We start from the raw sequence: 22,441 nt of genomic DNA, 5'->3' as shown, positions 1-22,441 counted from the left end.
CGTCTGCCTGGGCTGCGGAGGGGGAAAGCGGGGGGCGCTTCCTGCGCGCAGGGAGCGCGGTCCGGGCGGGGTCGTAGCGGGTCTCGCGTTCCGTGCGGCCGGTGGGGGAGACGCGGTCGCCAGTGGTAGGGAGAGTCCGCACCAGAGAGGTGGAAGAGGACGGGATTTAGGCTGGAGCAGCCTTAGAGGAGCCATTTCCAGGTGGGGCCCCAGACAGAGGCTCTGACAAGGAGACGGGTCAAGGTCGCGCTGCAGGCCCGGGGAGTGGGTGCGGTCCGGGCCCTAGACCTCAGCCAAAACCACCTCTCCTGCTCCTGGAGGCAGGAGGGGCTCCGAGCTCTGGAAGGCTCTGGAAAGGAAAGTGGGGAGAGGAGGTTGAGTCCTGGGGGGTGGTGTGGGAGGATGGGGTCCTCTCTAATCAGTCACTTCAGTGCACACCACCCCCCCTCCCCCGCACTGTCCACCAGCCAGCGCGCTTGTCCCACAAGGTGCACAGGACCTTCAAAGACACCGCCATTGAGAATGGCGGACACAGCACTGCGGGCGAGGCCCTGTTCTACGAGTTTACAGGAAAGCAGCACCGGGTTACAGACAAGGAAACTGGTATCGAGGTGGTAACTTGCATGGTCACCCGATCCCTACTCCTGAGGTTTACGCAGCCGTGCTGTGAGCACGGCCAGATTGTTGCTGCTTTAGGTACGAAGAAACTGTGGCTGAGCCCAGTTAAGTGGATTTGTTGAATTTATCCAGACAGAAAGTAAAGATATGGTTCTTGCTCACAAGGAATTATGAGTTAGATATGTAAGTTGAATTAGAAGCTTCATTCCCTTCCCCCACCCCAACTGTTTTCTGGGTATACAGAATTCCTCAAAAAGTTCAGTCAAGTGGGGCGGATAGATGTGCAGCAGTTTATTGGTTTAACAAGATCTGCTCATTTCCTGCCTTTTAAGGAGCTGAGTCTAGTGGGGGAGACAGGTAAAATGCAGGCAGCGTGATAGGGGCAACACTAAGAAAGTTGGGAGCTGTGGGAACAGAGGAGGTGGCTCTAACCCGCGTTTGGGGTGGGGCCATGTGAGAAGCACCTCAGGATGAAACATGTAGGCGGAGACATTCAGGAAGGAGTTACTCAGTGGGACAGTTCAACTCCAGAGGAGGGAGAGATCCTTGCCTGGGCATGGGAGTTCAAGTGTTTAGATGAGAAAGAAGAGCCCAAAGTAAAACCTGGGGGTGGGAAAACCTGAGTCTGTGGATGGCGAATAGATCCTCTCTGTTGGAATTGGGACACGCAGATGAACAGTGTCCTTTATCTTATCACTAACTGTTGCCTGGTTCGTTATTTACCCCTCTTATCTTACCACTAGAACTCAGAGTTCCTTGTGGTCAGATGTGTCTCTCATCTCTTGAGTCTTTATTGTCCAACCACGTCACCAGGCTGAGAGTGGGTGTCTGACTTTTGGAAGAGTTGGGTAGTTTTAGGTAAGGCTGGAAAAAGCAGGTTGCAAAAAACCAGGTTGTGCAGGATCTCCAGATGTTCACTGAGAAGTTTGTATTTTATTCCTTGGGCAGCAAGTATTTATCAGAGGCTTTTATGATGCCACCGGCATTATGAAGAAGATTGGACTGACCTTGACATGCCAAGGTTTCCAATGGAAAGAGGTGGAGGGCAGGGAGATTGTTCCAGAGGCTATCTTAGGAGATGATAAATATCTGAATTATGATGATGGCCATAGAAATGGAGGGGGTGGGGCCAATGAGGAAGCAGTCTCAAGGGAAGAATTGATTCGCCTGTGCCTATCTGGGTTTAAGAAATGAATAAACGGGGTGAGGAACATCAGTCCGAGAGAAGTATATATGTGCAGAAACGGGATTTGGGGTTGTGGGAAAGGAGAGCTGGCTGGAGACAAAAGATAGAGCTCCATTTAGATGGGTTGAATTGGAAGTGATGGTGAGTTGTCCACATAGAAATATCAGTGGACAGATGGGGCATTACTCCAACATGAAACGTGGGATTGAATGCCCAAGAGAGGCTAGGGCTGAGGGCATCCCTGCAGAGGGGAGAGGGGAGGCCATGAGAAAAATGAGAATCACAGATTCTCAGGCTCACTGCCAACACAAGGGGGCTCGAGTCCCTCCCCCTCCCTGCCAAGTGCTCTACTCAGGCCATCCCAAACAACTTGACTGTTAGGAAAGCCAGCCTCACATTCATCCGCTTCCTTTTCAATCCCAAGATGGTTCATAACAGTATTAACAGCTACTGTATCGTGCACTGACTGCTCTGCATGTGTGACTGTTACACTGAACATGTGGGGGTCTCATTCAGGAAGCCCCTGGCAGTCCTAAAACAGCTTTGTTGTCTTGCCCATGCTTGCTTTCTTTGCTTGCTCTTGGGTTACACTGAGTCAACAGAACAGACTCGCTGTAATTGCCTCCATGTCCAGTTTACATTAGTTGTCAAATCTCAACTTGATTCAGTGTCAGAGCCGCTCCTCTTCCCCTCTCAAGCTTGCTTGAGGCTCCCCACCCTTGGTGGGAAGGGTGCTTGGCTTCTTCTTTCCCCGTCTTGCTTCCTCACAACCCCTTCATTCCCCCATTAGACTGGCTTCAGACCCGTGGGGTTTGTAGGAGAAGAGATGGGAGCAGGAAGGGTCCCCCTGTCATCTGGCATTATTAGTATTCTCTGAGCCAGACGGGAGTTTGTAGCTGACTATCCTCCATGTGGTGCTTTTGTGGTGCAGTTCCTTTGACCTTGGTGGTGATGTCTCGGTCTTGCTGCTTTCCATTGTTCCTTCAGTCCCCGGTTGCTGGAATTCCGTACTGCCTGCAGATGGCCCATCGTCCCTCCAGGTGGCAAGCCTTGGGCAAAGTCCCTTTACGATGGCTTCTAGTTGGCCACCTCTCTTGCCCACATTTGATCTGCAGGAAACACTAATGCATCCTTTGCCCCCAACAAATCCTGGGGGGGTTGGCGTGTGTGCAGGGCATTTCAAATGCATGTGCCTCTCCTTGCTTTGCTAACAGCTAGCCAGCCTCAGACTTTTCCAGGCTGGGGCCCAGCACCAGCCTCTCTGCCTGCACTAGCTTCAGAGGGCAAGGCCAAGCTATTCTAAGGGTTTTCTGGTTTCTTGAATTGTTTCAAGAAAGCTAATGCTTGTGAATGTTGGCATTCAGAAGGATGCTAATGAAGGGAGAAAGTTTTGAGATGCCAAAAGGAGAGAAGGTTTAGGTGGGAGAGGATAAGGTCAGTGGATTCCAGGAGAAAGCATGAAGCTCCCCCCTCCACCTCCAGGGGCAGCTGACTGAGGAGAGCTGTTCACACTCCGTGGCCTTCACCTTCCCAGGCAAGAACTAGGAAATGAGAGAAGTTGCTCCATGGGGACCCAAGGAGAGTTGCCGAGGTTTGGATAACAGTTACTGCAATTGGGAAAATTCTGGGCAAATGAACAGTGAGACAGGGATTTGCTGGTAGCTGTGGAGGCCGAGCTAGGATTCTGCAGTGTGTACTTTCTGTGTGTCCAAGTCCGCATGGTTTCCGCAGCCCAGACCCCACACCAAGGTCCTCAATGTGCAGGTGGGGCTACACGCACGGGCTCCTGTCCACGCACATACACCCGCATATTCATATCTCTGAACACAGAACACCTGGATATACACAGGGGATTTATTTTTATGGCCATATAGTTTACGTGCACTGCAGCATACAGATCTTAAGTGTTCTGTTGGATAGTTTTGACAGTTTACACCCCCCAAAATGATCCATAGAACATTTTCATTGTCCCAGAAAGTTTCTTCGTGCTCCTTTCCATCAGTCCCCTAGGACTGCTACTTCCCCATTCCTATCACCATGGTTTCATTTTTGCCTGTTCTTGTATATTTTTGTACACAATATGCAAGTACACCGACCCCCTTCTTGCCGTACCCCACACATACACAAGCCATACACACCCACGTATGCTGGCCATCTTGTGCCTTACAATAAGCTTAGACCAAGGTTATGGGCTATCCTCTTTTTGCTGAGATGCCCATATATGCTAACCTACCTTCTCTTCAACTCTAAAATCGTACCTCAAGGGAAGTATTTTAAATCTCTCCTTTCAGATCCTTGGAGCTAAAGTGAAAAGTCAGAAAGGTGGTAATCATTCCACCTGGCATGGGAGTTTTCTTTATTTTTCTCTAGGTGCTCTAGGATATTTTAAAACGGAACTATTTGGATAAATAGCTTTAGCTTTGTTGTGGCTCGTGCCTGCTGGAAGTCAAAAGATTTGGCTTCCGAGTTGCATTCCAGCAGAGGTAGCCAGAAGCACCAATGAGGAGCTCCCAAGAGCGCAGAGTTGCTGATGGCGGCCGATCGGGGTCAGGACCAAAGCCTTTGGTCTCCCAGATCAGTCAGAGGTCAGGGAAGTTAGAGCAAAGCCGAGTCCAGAGCCCGGTCAGGGCTGAGGACCTGTGTCAGAGGAGCAGAAGGGGAGGCCTAAGCCTGATCAGGGAGCAGAGGAAAAGCAAGTGTCGACGGCAGAGTTGGAGGAGGTGAGACCAGATGTGGTGACAGCCTTTGGGAGACTGCGTGACAGTTGACTAGCCCCTCTGTCTGCCAGGTGGATTGCATGGACAGAGCTGTCACTCTCAGGACTGCAAGGGTCCCTCTCAGGTGTGTAGTGGGCCTAGGTTTGGGGACATGGAAATGAAGGCAAGATAGAAGACAAGGGACAGGGATGTGGGCACCTGAGTCTGGGCCTCTGGCTCGTATCTGTTGCTTCCAAAATCCAGAGATTCTAGCAATCACTAATAATAGGACCAGGTGCTCCTCTGAACCGAGAGACTGATCTCAAGACCCCTTCTGACCTCCACAGCTCGGGGGTGCTCTAGCCAGGAACTGTGTCCTCTAGCTTTGTCAAGGTCCAGGCCACAAAGAAGGTGTCTGGCTGTGACTGAGGAAAGACCGTACCAGATCCTTGAGATCCTGCCGCTCAGGCAGCACCCAAGGCTCCCTCCACTTAGACACGTGGCCAGCTCCTGCTCTGCTCCTTGGCCTGAGATTCTCTGAACGGTGCTCTCTGTCTGTGGGATTTGTAGCTCTTAGAGGCTCCTGGGCAAAGCTGGAAGGAGAGAGCTAGCGTAGAAGTAAAGGAATGTCTTTTTCCCAAGTTTCTGCTCTATGCCAGTGCCAGGGCCGGATAATTGGCATCTGTCATCTTGACGGAAGCTTCCTACAGCCTTTCCAGTGGAATCCCGTGTAAACTGCCTTCCTTTATAGGCGAGGATATTGAAATCTGTCACCGTATTAAGCTTTGGTCATCTTGGCACAACCTCTGCCTCATACAGAGAACCAGGGCATCATGGGGTTATCTCTGGACCTTGAATCCTATCTGTGCAGTCCTCTGGGCCCTGCTCAGCTTGAACCAGGAGCCCAAAGTAAAGCTTACAGCCTGGGTTCTCCAGGAGCTTTGTGCCTCTCCTCTCCACCAGAAGCAAATGCCCATCAGTTGTGTCCACCCAGACTGCCTGAGGCTGAGCAATAGACCAAGCTCTCTGTCCTGGAAGTCCTTTGAGAAGCCTGATGTGAGGCCCGGCCTCCGACAGCCATGCCATCTGTCAGAATGGAAGGCCTCATGTGTTGGTCAAGCCCAAGGAGGCCAGAAGGGCTGGGTCTACCTGTTTCCAGCTTCATCTCAGGCTGTGACAACCCCTAAGGAAACATCCCTTCCCAGTTGGCTTGTGTTCCCCCAGATATAGACATGCGTTCTCATTGGAGCTGCGTTCAGCAGCCCAGCTGCATCCAGACAGCTCTGGGCTGACAGACAGAGTGCCACACACCAACCTGGTTTGGAGAGAGGCCCGGTCACCGCAGGGGAGGGTGAAGAACTTCCTATTGGTGGGTGTCCAATATGCAAGGACAAGGCTCGTGCTGGTGCCCTGCTCTTCTGACAGAGTTAGCGGCTTTGCTTGCCGCCTCCCCACCCCCCGCCAAAAAAACCTGAGTGGATTTCCCAAACTGATCAGTTCATAGGAAGATCGGTCTCTCTGACCCCATGAAGCCCTCAGAAAGTGCTCCCTCTGACCACTCTTCCCATCTGCCTGCCCCATTTGCCTGCGAGAACCATTGCGCCAAACCCCTCCTGAAAGTCACAGAAAGTGCTGTCTGTGCTCAGAGAGTCCACAGGGGGATGTCTTGAACTTGCCATTTTGACGCTACTGTTTTGAACAGGTCACTAGGAAAATTATTACATACAAACCGTGGCAGAAACCCTACTCGGTCAGTGCTGCTAGGATAAAAATCTAAGGAATCAAATCTTTATCGTAAAATTCACACGGAAAGAAGACTGATCTTGGGAAAACTGATCTTGGCTAAACAAAATTGAAAGTGGGGAAAAATCGGAATTGGTTACCTATGAAATAAAATCAAGGAATTAAATTGGCATAATGGAACTCACTAAGGAAAACGCTTTCGGCAAAAACTCGTCAGTATTAGTTTAATGGTCTATGTAAAAGCTCAATGTCCACAAACATTCTTAGGGCACAAATGGCAGAGCCAAGAACGTCTGAAACCTTGTGGAGTTTGGAGTAGCGCTGAAAAGGGGCTGAGCAGTCCATCCTCCACCTTTCCAGGCTAGTGGCGCCCCTTATCTCAGCTCACAGGGCTGCGTCCTCTCTCAGAACTGTGCTGTTAGGTTCAGGGACTATTCTTCTCCCACCTGTCCTTTATCAGCAGGTGAGGGCAGTTCTTGCTTGCCCAGGGAGAGTTCTGGAGGAAAGGAGAAGGAGAGAAGGAAGGAGAGCAGTCTGGAGGTGTTGATCCCTGGGGCTGGGTTTTCACCTGGATGCCTGAAGACAATCCCCCCCACTAGTGAATAAAGGGCTGGAGGTTGCAGTGGGGAGAAAGCCAGTGGGAGTTTGAGGATGGGCTCTGAGCTACAGGCGAGATAGTTCAGGAGCCAGTGTTTAGGTTGGCCTATAGAAGCTGTGAGACTAGATGCAAAACTCGTCCTCTCTCCTCTACTCACTGCCTCCCAGATGCCCTGAGCACTGGGCTTTCAGAGACAGAGGATCTGGGATCTGACTGGGGGGTGGGAGAGAGGAGGTCCTTAGGCACAATCCACCTGTGGCATCTGTAGGTATGGCATCAAGTCAAGATGGCCCTATTAGTGAAGAAGGCTGACAATTTATTGAGCGCTGTTCTGCACCAAAACCCCTGGGCACTGGATCTCCTTGTTTAGTGAGGACATAGTGAACAAGGAGGAAGGTCCCTGTCCTTATGACCCATACATTCCAGGGGCAGAAGCTTGATGATCAAACAAACAAATGAGTGCAGTAAGGTCCGATGGTGGCAAGTGAGGTGAAGACCAAGAAGCTCCTAATTTGAAAGGATCCCCCTGACAGCCATGTAAAAATGAGCTTGTAGGGAGAAAGCAGGAAGCAAGAAGTACTGTTGGGAAGGATGGCATCCTCGGAGAGGACAGTACCATAGCCTAGGATGTTAGCCCTGGAGCTGGAGCGAAGTAGATGGGTTTGGAATATATTTAAGAACCGAAGCTAATAGTTTGGATGTGAGGGGCTGGGGCAAAAGAAGGATTTGGGGCGTGGACTTGTGTAATTTGGTGGGTAATGGTGGTGTCCTTTGAGGCTGAGAAAACGAAAAGACAGGTATTGGAGGTGTGGACATGTGTGAATGAAAAGTTCTGTTTTGGCTGTGTTAGATTTGAGATGCCCATGAGGCATCCACATGGAGTCCAGATCAGTGGAGAGATCAGGCAGGGGCTACGATTTGGGACTCACTGGTGTACAAATGGTATTCAGATCCCTTAGACTCTAGATCTTAGAGTGGAGGTTCTCCTGTAGCAGTGACTTGCCCCCTTCTTCCAGGGGACATTTGGCAACATTTGGAAACACTTTTGGTGGTTACACCTGGGTGGGGGGAGGTTTGCTGTGGGGTGAAGGCCAGAGAAGGTGCTAAACACCCTGCTATGCCCCTCACAGCCCAGAATTATCTGGCGCCCACATGCTAGTGGTGCTGAGGTGGAGAGCCCTGTCCCAGAGAGAGTGTAGACAGAAGGCAAGAGCTGACAGCCCCAGGACTTACTTAATGTGAGGAGGTAAAGCCTCCCACACAGAAGACTGATTAGCAACGATCAGAGAGGTAGGAGGGAAGCCTGGAGAGTGAAGTGTCCTGGAAGTAGAGAGTGTTGGGAAGGAGGGGTGCTAAACTGGGCTAAAGGCAGACAGAATCCATCCTTCAAGCTCCGAGAGAAGTGACAAATGGCTTAGGCAAGAGGCACATCGTTGATGACCTTCACAAGAGCAATTCCTGTTGGTTTGATGGGTTAGAAGCTCCAGGGGAGAAGGTGGCATTTCCTCCCTGATCAGAATGTCTCCTGTGTGTGCTTTCATTCATCCACACACAACGGGGAGGTTCTATTATCCTGGCTTTACAGAAGTGGCGCTATTACTATCACCCCCATTTTATAGAGGTAGAAACTGAGGCATAGAGAAGCTAATTACTCCCCACAGTCAGGCAGCCCACAGTAACTGGCACAGCCCGGAGAGTTTGGAGGTGAGGAACTGGAGGCAGTGGGAAGTGTCTCTGTAAAGGAGAACAGAGACGGGTACAGAGGATGTTTGCCTGCTGATAGAAATGATCCATGTGGAGGCTGAAATTGACCATGTTGGAGGGGAGGCTGAGAACCAAAGTCCGAGTTTGTGAGAAGGATCCTGGGGCCCGTGTTGGGGGGTTGACCTTTCCCAGGAGCATTATACTGGTAACCCTAACTGTTTTGAGTAAGATTATCCCTAGAATCAACTTCTCTCCCATGTGTTGTCTCCCCCGCCCCGCTGGCCTCCAGAGGCCTGCTGGGCAGCTCTCTGTAGCCCCCACCCCTGCTAAAAGGTAGCCTCCCTGTAGAAAGCTGCTGCATGGGCCCAGCCCTTCCGCTCTGTGTCCTTGGGGCACCAGAGGCCGGATGTGCTCAGGAACCAGTGTAGCAAGTAAGGGCTGCCCTACAGTCAGGAGCCAGAGCCCAGGCTGGCTGGGCAGTTCTATTAACACATATCAGTGATTTTCCACCCAAGTTTGACTGCCTCCATCCTTATCCTAAGCCTACAAGTCCCCTCCCCAGAGTCTTTGCTCATCACTCCCTCCCTGTGGTCACTGCACCAGCCTCCCTTAGGTTCTCTCAAGTACTGAATGTTCTTGCCTTCTTCACCCTCTCTCCCTTCTCCACCGGGCTAGGTCTTGCATAGCCTCCTGATTCGGGAGGCTTATCTAGAGAGGGCTGTCTGAGGGGTGACTGTTAACAGCCCCAACTAGATGAGGCCCTCCCATTGGCTCATCTTCAACACTGGTTGCTGACTCTTTGGTGGCACTGTTCCCGTGTATAATGTGTTTTTTGGTGCGGTGTCTGTATTCCGTGCTAGGCTGTAAGCTTCATGAGTGTAGGTCTGGTTTACCAGTTGTTTCCAGGGCCTGGCCTACAGTAGGTGCTCGCTAATTATTCGCTGAACGAGGAAATGAATGGCTGACTATATCATAGCCTATTTGGTATTTCTCCAGCTCTCATACATGCTGTGTTCAACACCTTATTCTCCTCGACACACGTTTTAGTACAGATTCTTGAAGGGTGGCTGATCACCTGCATGATTACTTTCATCTTGTTTGAAGGTGTGTAAACGAGTTTAGTCCAGTATGTTTGTCCATTCGTCTAAAATAGAAAGAGGCACTAAAGCCTGTGCGTTATTGATTCTTCCCGGTAGGATGGCTGGTTTGGTTTTGTGTGAACCAACAGAGCTTTACAACATCTTGAATCAGGTCACAAAACTATCCCGACTGGCTGAACCCAACTATCTCTGCTTATTGGGTAAGTGCTTTAAAAGACTGTGTTGTGTTCAGCGTCCTTCAAATGCTATTTTATGTGAATCAACAAACTTATGGGAACTGGGGAGTAAATGATTTTAGAAAACTGTTAGACTCCTTTGACACAGCTTAAAATACTGCTACTAATTGTCACTTGACTTGGAAATAACTCCAGGTTAAACCTAGAAGTTCTCGAAGACTTGTGTTCTTGTTTAGTGAAACATTTTGAACATCTAACAAATACATAGTGAGACTTAACAAATGCCCATGTACCCACGGCTCAGATTTAACATAATAAGTGTTACACATAGGTGTACCCCTCTTTTGTACCCCCATCCCAATCCCATTGCTTCTCCTCCCCAAAGATGACAGCTTCTGTATTTTTTTTTTACATTTTTACTATAAATGCAGGCATCCCCAAATAATGTGAGGTTTAAACATTTACACGAATTGTACCATAATGTACAATGATTCTGCAACTCGCTTTTTCTTGAAATTCTTGAGATTCCGCCAAGTCTGAATGTGAAGATCTGTTTTAACCGTTAGGGTAGTAGCCATTCCTAATCAGTTGTGGTGTGTTGCTTGCACTGTGTTCCTGTTATGAACAGTGCCGCACTGAAGACCCTTGACCTCTTATTTACATGCAAGAGTTTCTTCAGGTTATCTACCTAGAAATGGAATTGCCAAGCTGCAAATTCCGCTTCATTACATTGTCACATTGCCCTCCAAAAGATTGCATCAGTCTGCATTCCCATCATGGGTGTAAGAAACACACCTACCAATACCTGATTTTGTCAGCCTTTAACATTTTTGCAATCTGATTAGCGTGAACTTGTATTATAATGTTTGGTCCCCCAATTTAAAAAATTGTGATAAAATACACATAAAATGTACCATCTTAACCACTTTAAACGTACAGTTCAGTGGTGTTAAATATGTTCATAATTTTATACTGCCTGATGTGCACCACTTTCCATCTCCCTAACTCTGCCTCTTGTAAACTCTAAGATGAACTCTATACCCATTAAATACTAACTGCCTTTCCTCTCATCCCTTAATCCTCTGGAAACCCCCATTCTCCTTTCTGTCTCTATGATTTTGACCACTGTAGGTCATGTAAGTGTAATCATACAGTATTTGTCTTTTGGCTTATTTCACTGAGCACCATCATTTCCTTAAGGTTCATCATGTTGTAGCATATTGCAGAATTTTCCTCTTTAAGGCTGAATAATATTCCATTGTATAGATATACCAATTTTGCTTTATTTATAAATGGATAGGTATCCATTTATTTATCTGCAGACATTTGGGTTTCTTCCACATCTTAGCTGTTGGGAATGATGACGCTATGATCACGGGTGTACACATATCTCTGAGACCCTGCTTTTATTTATTTATTTTGGGTATATAAACCAGAAATGAAATTGCAGGATCATACGGTTATTCTATTGGTAATTTTTTGAGGGGCTGCCATATTGTTTTCCATGGCAGCTGTGCCCTTTTACGCGAGCACAAGGGTTCACAAGTTTCCAATTTCTCCACATCATTGTCAACACTTGTTGTTTTCTGTTTTTTTTTGGGGGGGGATAGTAATCATTCTATTAGGGAGGTAGTATCACATTATACTTTTGATTTGCATTTCCCTAACGATTAGTGATGTTGAGCCCATCTTTTCATGTACTTCTTAGCCATTTGTGTATTTTTGGAGAAATAACCAAGTCCTTTGCCCATTTTTGAATCAGTGTTTTTTTTTTTTAACTCTTGAGTTTTAGGCATTACCTACATATTCTGGGTATTAATCCCTTATTGAGATTTAATTGTCATGAAGTTCAGTTTGTCTTTTTTTTTTTCCTTTTGTTGCCCATACCTTTGATGTCCTATCCAGGAAATCATTGCCAAATCCAATGTCATGAAGATTTTGCCCTTTGTTTTCTTCAAGTTTATACTTTTAGGTCTTACATTTCGGACTTTGATCCATTTTGAGTTAGTTTGTGTATGTGGTGTTAGATAAAGGTCCAGCTTCATTCTTTTGCATGTGGATATCCAGTTTTCCAGCACCATTTGTTGAAAAGACTGTCCCATTCTCAGTCTTTCGATATGTGGTTTTATTATGTTGAGGTAGTTTTTTATTCCTAGTTCGTCACATGTCTTAAATGAGAGTGTACAGAATTTTGTCAAATGCTTTTTCTCATCACTTGGGATGATCATATAGTTTCTTTCCTTCATTCTGTTGATGTGGCATATTCCATTGACTTTTGGGTGTTGAACCATCCTTACATTCCAGGAATAAATCTCATTTGGTCATGGTGTATAATCCTTTTCATATGTGGCTGAATTCTGTTAGTATTTTTCGGAGGATCTTGCACCAGTGTTCATACTGGTCTGTAGTTTCGTTTTTCTTGTAGTGTCTTTTGCTTTGGTATCAGGGTAATGTTGGCTTCATAGTATGAATTAGAAAGTATTCTTTCCTCTTCAATTTTTTGGAAAAGTGAGAAGTATTTTTTAAGATTTTATTTATTTGACAGAGAGAGAGAGGGTATGAGTGGGGGAGAGGCAGAAGGAGGAGAGGGACAAGCTGACTCCCCATTGAGTGGGGAGCCCTATGCAGGGCTCAATCCCAGGACCCTGCGATTGTGACCTGAGCCAGAGTCTGATGCTTAACCGACTGAGCCACCCAGGTGCCCCAGAAAAGTGAGACATACTGTGATTAGTTCTTCTTTACATATTTGGTGGGAACTTACCAGTGAATCCATCTGGTCCAGGGCTGATTTTTTTTTATATTAAATCAATTATATTTTAATAAACGTGAAGTATTTGTCTATGAGAATGAATAGATCTCTAAGTCAGGAATTTCAAAAGGCTTGTCACCTCTTCCAAGACAATAAATGATACACTGAATTCTAAAGTGTTATATTGGTAAGGAGTGATGGATGAGATCTTTCCTGAGATTAGCTTTTGGTTAGTTTGGGAAAGACCCTTTCGGGGTGGCAGACTGTGGAGGGTACAGATCAGGGAAAAGCTTCCTCACATATACTGTACCTGGCTTATCATTCTGCTTTGGGTCACCTCTGCCAGTAGGAGAAGATATGTTAATTATAATAATATGGAATATAGTTTAAACCCTTCTCTATGAATACACACCCTGTAGAGATTCAGCTTTATAATTAGAGTGGTCTATGTGAGGCTTCTCTTTGTCAGGAGATTTTTGATTATTGATCCAGTCTTCTTACTGGTTATAGGTCTACTCAGATTTTTTCTTTGTGATTTGGTCTTGGTAGGGGTGTGTTTCTAGAAATCTGTCCCTTTTATCTAGGTTATCTAATTTGTTGGTACATAATTGTTCATAGTTCTCTCTTACAATCTTTTTTATTTCTGTAGAATCAAGAGTAATGTCCCTACTTTCATTTCTTACTTCAGTAATTTGGATCTTCTCTCTCTCTCTCTCTCTCTTTTTTTTCCTTAGTCTATCTAGCTAAAGGTTTGTCAATTTTGTTTATCTTTTCAAAGAACCAACTTTTGGCTTCATTGATTGTGTGTGTGTGTGTGTGTGTGTGTGTGTGTGTGAACATCCATGGAGCACATGTGATAAGGTCTATGAGGTTTAGAAAGATTTTTTTAAGTAGGCTCCATGCCCAACATGGGGCTTTAACTCAACCCTGAGATCAGGTTGGATGCTCTGACTGAGCCAACCAGGTGCCCCAGAGATCTAAGCTGGTTTAAATTAGTATCTGGACTCCTATGCAAAACAGTTCCCAAAGTTAAAGACCATATGATTATAGAAATTTAAAAAAAGATAAATAAAATGGCCCTTCTTAGATCAGGGCAAAACATCAAGTCCTGTTCTTTTTTTTTTTTTTTTGAAGATTTATTTATTTATTGAGACAAGAGAGAGAAAGAGAGATAATGAGTGAGAAGGGCAGAGCGAGAGAGAATCTTAGACTCTGTGCTCCAAGCCCTCGTGTGGGGCTCGATCTCACGACCCTGAAATCATGACCTGAACCAAAATCAAGAGTCGGATACTTAACCAACTGAACCACCCAGGCGCCCCATCAGTCCACTGCTTGATAAGAAGCTATAACCCGGTTGTCTGCCTTAACAGCGTGCGGCAAATCCAGTCATGCGGCAAGGGAACAGTTTACTTGAGAACAGCCAACCGAGGAGACAGGAGGACAGCTCTGAAGAAAAAAAAAAAACGTTAAAATGTCTTAATCTATATATTGAATCTATATTTACATTAGTTAAGATCCATTTGTAAGACTACCCAGAATTAGGCTTATATTCTAGTATTTCAAGTTTATTACTAGTTACTAAACCTCAGTTTACAAGTAATGTGTTCATTTTTTCAGATCTTCCCCCTAGTTTTGTTGAGAAGTAATTGACACACATCGCTCCAAGAGTTTAAGACGCACAGCATGATGGTTTGATTTGCATATATTGTGAAATCACAACAGGTTTAGTTAACCTCGTCATCTCCTATAGGTACAATAAAAAGAAAAGGAAATCTCCTTCTGATAGGAACTCTCAGGACTCACTCCCAAGAACCTTCACGCAGGGGCGCCTGGCTCGCTCAGTTGGTAGAACGTGAGACTCTTGATTTTGGGGTTGGGTGTAGAGATTAAAAACAGTCTTTAAAAAAACAAAACAAAACACTTTCCCACATATCCTACGGCAGTGTTAGCTACAGTCCATGTTGTACATTATAACATGTTCATTTTTTTGTTCCTTTATCAAGAGGGAAAATTCTAGCTTCAACCTTGTCTAGTCAGGGGAAAACTAAGAAAAATGATTCCAACACTTCCACACAACATCACATTTGTCAAATGGAAGAACTCCCAACTGGACCAGATACCCACATTACTAAGATACTTTTCATTGACATAATTTTTTTTTTTTAAAGAAAGAGCCATTGTGAGACCACACATGTTGGAGAGCGAGCGAGTGGGGGTGGGGGGGAGGGAGAGAGAGAATCTCAAGCGGACTCTATACCTAGCATGGAGCCCAATGCGGGCCTCGATCTCGTGACCTGAGATCTCGTGACCTGAGATGAAATAAGAGTTGGACGCCCAATCAACTGAGCCGCCCAGTGCCCCTCATTGACATGATTTTTAATAATTACAAATACATAGCTTTAGTTTCAGAACGTAACATAGGCCTGACAATCAAGCCTTCTTTCTGGAGGAAAGGTCGTAGGTCCCACTCAATCTCCAGTAAAATATTTTCACAGAGTGCAGGATTTTTACACCCTTCTTAAAATATAAGGTATCCCCAAATCAACACCAGGATAGTTACAATTCATTTGAGGCCTCACCTGTAGAAAGAGGCTGTCATGGGACAACCAGAACACCCACTAGTTTGTGGACATCCTTGAGAAAGCTTGATTTTTTTTTTTTTAAATAAGGGGTTTTAGTTGCCTTCATATTTTTTGGTTTTTTGGTCTTAAAAACTAGAAATGAGTCAAGTTCTCCATAAGACAATTCCTCCTTTTCTTTGGCAATATGAAAGAGTCCATCAAAACCTGTTCTTCTAACTGATTCCCAAACTCCCATCTGGGGTTAAGATGAATCTTTTTATAAAAGGTAACTTTCATAACATGTACCCACGAACATTAAAACTAGTTGTTAGATTTAATTGGTCTTATAATTTAAGATTTATTTATTATTATTTTTAAGATTTTATTTATTTGGGGGCGCCTGGGTGGCACAGCGGTTAAGCGTCTGCCTTCGGCTCAGGGCGTGATCCTGACATTATGGGATCGAGCCCCACATCAGGCTCCTCTGCTAGGAGCCTGCTTCTTCCTCTCCCACTCCCCCTGCTTGTGTTCCCTCTCTCGCTGGCTATCTCTCTCTCTGTCAAATAAATTAAAAAAAAAAGATTTTATTTATTTGACACAGAGAGAGCTAGAGAGAGAGAGGGAGCGCGAGCACGCATGCACGCGAGCTGGGGGAGCAGCAGGCTCCCTGCTGAGCAAGGAGCCCGATGCGGGGCTCGATCCCAGGACTCTGGGATCATGACCTGAGCCAAAGGCAGATGCTTAATCAACTGAGCCACCCAGGCGCCCCAAGATTTATTTATTTTTTTAATGATTTTTTAAAAAGTAATCTCCATATTCAACATGGGGCTCGAACTCACAACCCTAAGATCAAGAGTCACATGCTCTACCAACTGAGCCGGCCAGGTGCCCCATAATTTAAGTTTTATTTATTTATTTTTTTAAAGATTTTATTTATTTTATTCGACAGAGATAGAGACAGCCAGCGAGAGAGGGAACACAAGCAGGGGGAGTGGGAGAGGAAGAAGCAGGCTCATAGTGGAGGAGCCTGACGTGGGGCTCGATCCCGTAACGCCGGGATCACGCCCTGAGCCGAAGGCAGACGCTTTAACCGCTGTGCCACCCAGGCGCCCCCATAATTTAAGTTTTAAAATGTAAACATTTGTAATTTGACCTTCTTGTTGACAATGATTGTCAGAGCCTGGAATTCAGCGTCATTCACTGTTTCCCATTTATGCCCCCAAAACACATCATCACACAACTTCCTCCTCGCATCTTGAGAGGATCTTCTTTAAATCTTTGGCTCCCAGGCAATTCCAGGTTTTGTATCTTTTAACTGAAATTTAACTCTCAGATTAACATTTTAATTCAGATTAACATTTTAACTCTCTCCTTACCTCTTAACAAACTCCACTCTCAGATTTTTTTAAAAAATTTTATTTGACAAGGAGAAAGTGAGTAAGAGCGCATGCGCGCACAAACAGGGGGAGTAGCAAGGGGAGTAGCAAGGGGAGAGGGAGAAGCAGGCTGTCTGCTGAGCAGGGGGCCCAACGTGGGGCTCAATCCCAGGACCCTGGGATCATGACCCAAGCCGAAGGCAGACGCTTAACCGACTGAGCCAGCCAGGGGCCCAATCAGATTTTTTCATCAATGCTTTTCTTGATCTTTCATATTGTACTGCCAAAATCTGAAACATGCCTCAAAGAGCTCATCCGGTAAAAGAAATGAAATATAAAAGTGAGTATTTTGGAAGAACCCAGGAGGTCAGAGTGGTTCAAGATTCCCTCTTAGGACCATAGTTTATATTTTACTGCAATGTGTAATGATAATCAGCAAGAATTGCCAAAAATCCTACATTGGGTGCTTTCATACTCTGCAGTGACTGGCTAGAGAAGCTACAGAAAAGTTTGGGAGTCCATACCCTTTTTCATGCAAATGCCCCCATCCTATGGGGATATGGATAAAGACCATTCCTTCGAGGCCTCGCCTGTAGAAGGCCGCTGTCCTGGGACATCCCTGAGAAAGCATGATTTTGTAACGATTTAATTTTTTTAAGTCCTCTCCACACCCAACATGGGGCTCGAACCCACAACCCTGAGATCAAGAGTTGCACGTTCCACTGAATGAGCCAGCCAGGTGCCCCAAGTGTGAATTTTTAATCCAGGTTATACTTGAGTTTCACTAGCCTTTTTCTTTTCTTCTTTTTTAAAGATTTTATTTATTTATTTGACGAAGAGAGAGACAGCCAGCGAGAGAGGGAACACAAGCAGGGGGAGTGGGAGAGGAAGAAGCATGCTCATGAGCAGAAGAGCCTGATGTGGGGCTCGATCCCAGGACCCTGGGATCATGCCCTGAGCTGAAGGCAGACGCTTACTGACTGAGCCACCCAGACGCCCCTCACTAGCCTTTTTTTATTATATTTATAGGAAGTTGCAGCTGGTCAGCCAATAATCCTACCACCTCTCTTACCCGGAGTTTGTTCTGAAGCTAACTAGGGCTTTGGAATCTCACAAGTGATAATCTGTATCATTTGAAAGAATGATCATGCCTCCTCCCTCCAGCTTTGCAGTTTCCAAATAGCACTTAAGAGTTTTTTATTCAGCTGAGTAGCTGTGTATGGACAACTACCACCTATGAAGAAAGGGTTTTCTTAAATACATGATTTAACACTATCATTTAACACACCATTGGGATGTAGATGTACTAAAATAGGCCAGAAAAAAATTACCGATGGTTGGTATTGAGATACAAATCCATTCAATATAGAGCCTAGTTGTTGATCTGTTGCAAAATCAAAACTGAGGGCTGTGAATTGACTATATCCATTCGAAATAAATAACCTATGAAATACAGATTTTGGCACAGGTAGGAGATGGGAAAATCCAAAGCAATGGATTGAACCTTCGTGTTTTATTTGCTCACAAACTTGTACACACTAATATTCTACAAAATAAACTATTGCAGCAAAGAGAACTGCCCTTTTGATTTTTTCTTGATTTCGTTGTTGACCCATTAGCATGCTGTCTGAAAACTGCCTTTTTGCAAAGAAGCCTAAAAGTGGCCTTCCAAATATTCATATATAGGCCTAAAGTATTACTGTTCAACATAAATGTTATTTCTAGAAAAAACTTAACTGCAGAGGTTAGAATGACGTGTGACAGCCTCAGGCACCAAAGCACCAAGTCAAAAAAAAAATCAAAATCACTGTTTTTATGACAATATATACAAATAAATATTGATCAAACCTCAGGAAGTAAATACCTGGATCGACACATGTCAATAGTTGGGAGACTTTTGTTCAGTTGAAATGTCTTATCTCTTAAAAAAAAATTGAAGTGGTAACATACAAAGCAGGCAAATTCTTCAAGTAATTTGCTGTTAAGTATGCCAGTTTTTATAGAGCTGAACAAGGAATGAAAATAAGATGAAACAGGAGGATAGACATGGGGCGGAGGGGGGAACCGGCCAGCTGTAGCTGGACAGATAATTCTATGCCATTCTGTCCTGCTCATTTCAATTAAATGGGTGAGCTAACAGATGAGGTGTCTGCTGACTTAGGTGTCTAACTCCCCTGGATTTGCTAAAACTCCTGCGACAATCAATAGGGCACACATATGAAGTCTTAAGGAAAAGAGTACCACTTAAAAATCAGCTCTGGACACCAACTAAACCAATCTTTAAAATGTTTTTATTATCCACTATTAGTGTGAATGAATATAAACTGTAATCGGTCGTCGATATTAAGAACTCTAGCCTTGTCCAAAGTTTAATGACCTCCGGGGGCGCCTGGCTGGCTCAGTCAGAGGAGCGATTGACTCTTGATCTTGGGCGTGAGTTCAAGCCCCACCTCGGGTGTAGAAGAAAATTTAATTACTTCTGCCCATTATCTTGTTCCTTCCAGAAAGTTTTCTATTAACCAAATGGTGATTGAAGTAATCTTCACCATTAGCCAAATGGTGATTTGCTGTAATCTTTTATTTATTTTTTTTCCTGCAAGAAGGAGCGCACAAGATTTCAACTAAGTATTTCTCGGCCACTTTGTGAAAGTTTCTTGCATTTTTTTCTACTAGTTTCTTGGGGAATCAGCCAAGTCCCACTCAGCATAGAGTCATTGCTGCCCTGACATGTTGTCACTGAGGTCACTTCCATCACAACTGTGATTCCCTCCATCTCTTCACCAACTTCCCGAGACTCATCTGTTGTCATGGTAATAGGAGGTGATGCCAGGGCAGTTTTGGGCGCTGCTTCCCCTTTTCCTATCAGTGGGGGAAGAAGCAGTGGCGAAATGTGGTTTTCCCACGGCTGGTTCTTTTCCAGGGAGAGTCCCCGTTGTGTCCTGATGGGTGCCCATTTCCACTTCACAGAGCCTGGTGTCAGCCTGACATTTACCATCTGAACTTTCTGCTCTTGTTCAAAGGATGAAACACTGTAGATTCCTCCTCCATACTAGTAGTTGCAAGACCAGTGAGACTGCCTCTTCCCATCCTACTTTCTGAACGGGGTCCACTGTTTCCTTCCCTGCCGAGAGTAATTTTTGGCTTCTTGACTCCTTTTGAGTTTTCCTTTAGCAGCAGTGGTGATGGTGGGAAGAGATCCTGTACTTTCCTTTAGATCCATTCCTCATGTTGGACTTTCCCTTTTTTAGGATCTTTTCAGGAAGGAGACTTTTTGGGAATTGGCTCCTCGTGGAGTGGAAGCTCCAAGGGAGGAGATAGTCCCCTCCCATGGGGGGTGTGTGTGGGGACAGGCCCCTCCCATGGGGGGCGGGGGGAGACAGGCCCCTCCTGAACAGGCTTGCTGCTTGTTTTCTCTTTTTTTTTTTTTTTTTTAAAGATTTTATTTATTTATTTGACAGAGATAGAGACAGCCAGCGAGAGAGGGAACACAAGCAGGAAGAGCGGGAGAGGAAGAAGCAGGCTCATAGCGGAGGAGCCTGATGTGGGGCTCGATCCCAGAACGCCGGGATCACGCCCTGAGCCGAAGGCGGACGCTTAACCGCTGTGCCACCCAGGCGCCCCTGCTTGTTTTCTCTTGATTCATGTTTCAGCATTTTCATCTTCGTGCTTTTTTCATGCAGGTATTTTGCTTTTTACTCTCTTCCATTTTGCTGTCACCTTTTGGCACTTACTATTTTAAAATTTCCTGTTTACTTTTTCTTTCTTTCTTTCTTTCTTTCTTTCTTTCTTTCTTTCTTTCTTTCTTTCTTTCTTTCTTTCTTTTTAAAGATTTATTTATTTTAGGGGGGAGAGAGAGTGAGCTTGAGCAAGTCAGGAGGAGGGGCAGAGAGGGAGAAGCAGACTCCCCGCTGAGCACGGAGTCAGACAGGGGGCTCAGTCCCAGGACCCTGAGACCATGACCTGAGCTGAAATCAAGAGTCCGGCTGCTCAACCGAATGAGCCACCCAGGTGCCCCTCTTTTTTTTTTTTTTTTTTAGTGTATATGCAGGCCTTTATTTTAGTTATGAAAACCTATATCTATAGGCTTTTTCTGTAGAAAAGCAAAGATACAGGAGCCTTTCTAGAAAGGTGCGGGCCCAGGCAATGCCTGCAGCCGGGGCCACCAGGCTTTCCTGCTTCTACACAGAAGCCATAATAAGAGGCTGTACTGCTATTATCCCCCGCGCCCGCCACCAGCTCCCCACTTCCCCAGCCCCTGAAGTTGCCCCACCTAAGGAATGGCTTGCCAATTTACACACGCACCTAATATCTTAGATATAAATATCACATACAAAGCCTGTTTCTGGAAGGATAAGCAAAAATTGATAACAGCTAATGGAGCCCCTGGGTGGCTCAGTCAATTAAGTGTCTGCCTTCGGCTCAGGTTATGATCCCGGGGTCCTGGGATCGAGCTCCTTGTCAAGCTCCCCCACTGGGCAGGAAGTCTCCTTCTCCCTCTCCTGTGATCTCTCTGGCTCTCACTCTCCCTAAAATAAATAAAAAAAATCTTCAAAAAAAAATCCTGTTTTCAGTAGAGAAACATTTACTTAGCTTTTCACAGTGAGGATGTGGTAATGGTGCAATGGACTTCTCCTTGCCCTATAGAAACCTGTTCTGTTTAATAGGAAGAAAAAACTGGAAAGAAGAGAAAACCTATTTCCAACAGCCACCTATGTTCCCAGCCTGCTCCTGCTGTTCTGGTTTTCAGGAAGAGGGCGGGCTGCTGACCTCTGCAGAGAGCAGACGGTCCCCCTTCCTCACTGCTCCTGGGCACCGTGGGTGACAGATGCAGACCCAGGCAGAAATTCTCTTGGATCTCCAGCTGTATGGATCTTAACTGCCCGATGGTCCCAGATGCTGGGCTTCAAATGCATCACTGCATTCTTCCCAAGGGCACACTGCCCTCATTTGCTGCCCCCCGCCCCTGGGTCAGTGACCATGAGCCACAGGAATACTAAGGCAAGTCCATTCCTGCGAGATGTACGACCCCTCTCATGGGTGTCTTTGACTTGAACACTCCCCATTCCCTTGACAGACTCTTAGAACTGCACTGTAGTCTATGGACCTTCCTTCCTTCCCGCCCTCCTTCACGGGGGTCCTACCTGCCTCATGGCCAGTAGATCCCTGTCTCTTTTTCTCTCACAGATGTTTCCCCTAATCAATATCTTGCACGTCTTATCCGCTACTGGCATTTGCCTCTGAGAGGACTCAGGATGTTGCAAATCATACAGAAATTGGGGGCTGAGAAAACCGATGGAAAGATGGGCTTTATGGCCCCACCGCTCGGCAGGTGGTGAGGACCCTATCCTGAAATGGTGGACGGGCCCAGATGTTTCCGTTTCGTCACAAGTTCTTCATCGCTCACAGGCTCACTTAAGGAATGGGCTTCAGTTTCCACTGTCCTGTCGCTTTTCATGGTTTTACAGGATTTTGCTGAATTATGTCCCGTATGCACATCCATTTGTCTAGTCTCTGTTGCTGGATCGTGAGATCTAGTAAACACTTGGATCACTAGGCATTACTACAAGTCTTTTCTCTTTTGAAACCTCATCTTTCCCCCCTGACTTTTACAGCCCATTGTTTTATATATAAGCATATATACATGCATGTGTGTGCGCGCGTGTGTGTGTGTATATAGGTTGTATCTAGCAATCTTTTTTTTTTAAGATTTTATTTGAGAGGGAGGGAGTGCACGAGCGTGCACACGCACACGAGCGGGAGGAGAGGCAGAGAGAGGGAGAGGCAGACTCTGCACTGAGCAGGGAGCCCGACTCGGGGCTCCATCCCAGGACCCTGAGATCATGACCGGAGCCAAAGGCAGATGCTTAACCGACTGAGCCACCCAGGTGCCCCATATATCTGGCAATCTTGACGTGCTCTCCTGCTAAGACTGCT

General features: G+C 45.9%; 1 protein-coding gene across 3 annotated transcripts in view; it reads left to right on the top strand.

Annotated features, from left to right (window-relative positions):
* Positions 1–11: 11 nt before the first annotated feature.
* Positions 12–22,441, top strand: part of STYXL1 (serine/threonine/tyrosine interacting like 1) — a 67,794-nt gene continuing 45,364 nt past the window's right edge. The window contains exons 1-2 of one of the 3 annotated variants that reach the window (XM_026516037.4): positions 12–201; positions 9,742–9,845. In XM_026516037.4, the coding sequence (XP_026371822.1) occupies positions 9,743–9,845 (103 nt within the window). In that variant the 5' untranslated portion in view covers positions 12–201; position 9,742. Of the gene's footprint in view, positions 202–3,286; positions 3,396–9,741; positions 9,846–22,441 lie in introns of those variants that run through there. The other 2 variants (XM_057315601.1, XM_057315600.1) reach the window with 2 other exon arrangements.

The sequence above is a fragment of the Ursus arctos genome, unplaced genomic scaffold, assembly GCF_023065955.2.
Source record: "Ursus arctos isolate Adak ecotype North America unplaced genomic scaffold, UrsArc2.0 scaffold_2, whole genome shotgun sequence".
Taxonomy (NCBI): Eukaryota; Metazoa; Chordata; class Mammalia; order Carnivora; family Ursidae; genus Ursus; species Ursus arctos.
This window is presented reverse-complemented; position numbering and strand designations above follow the sequence as displayed.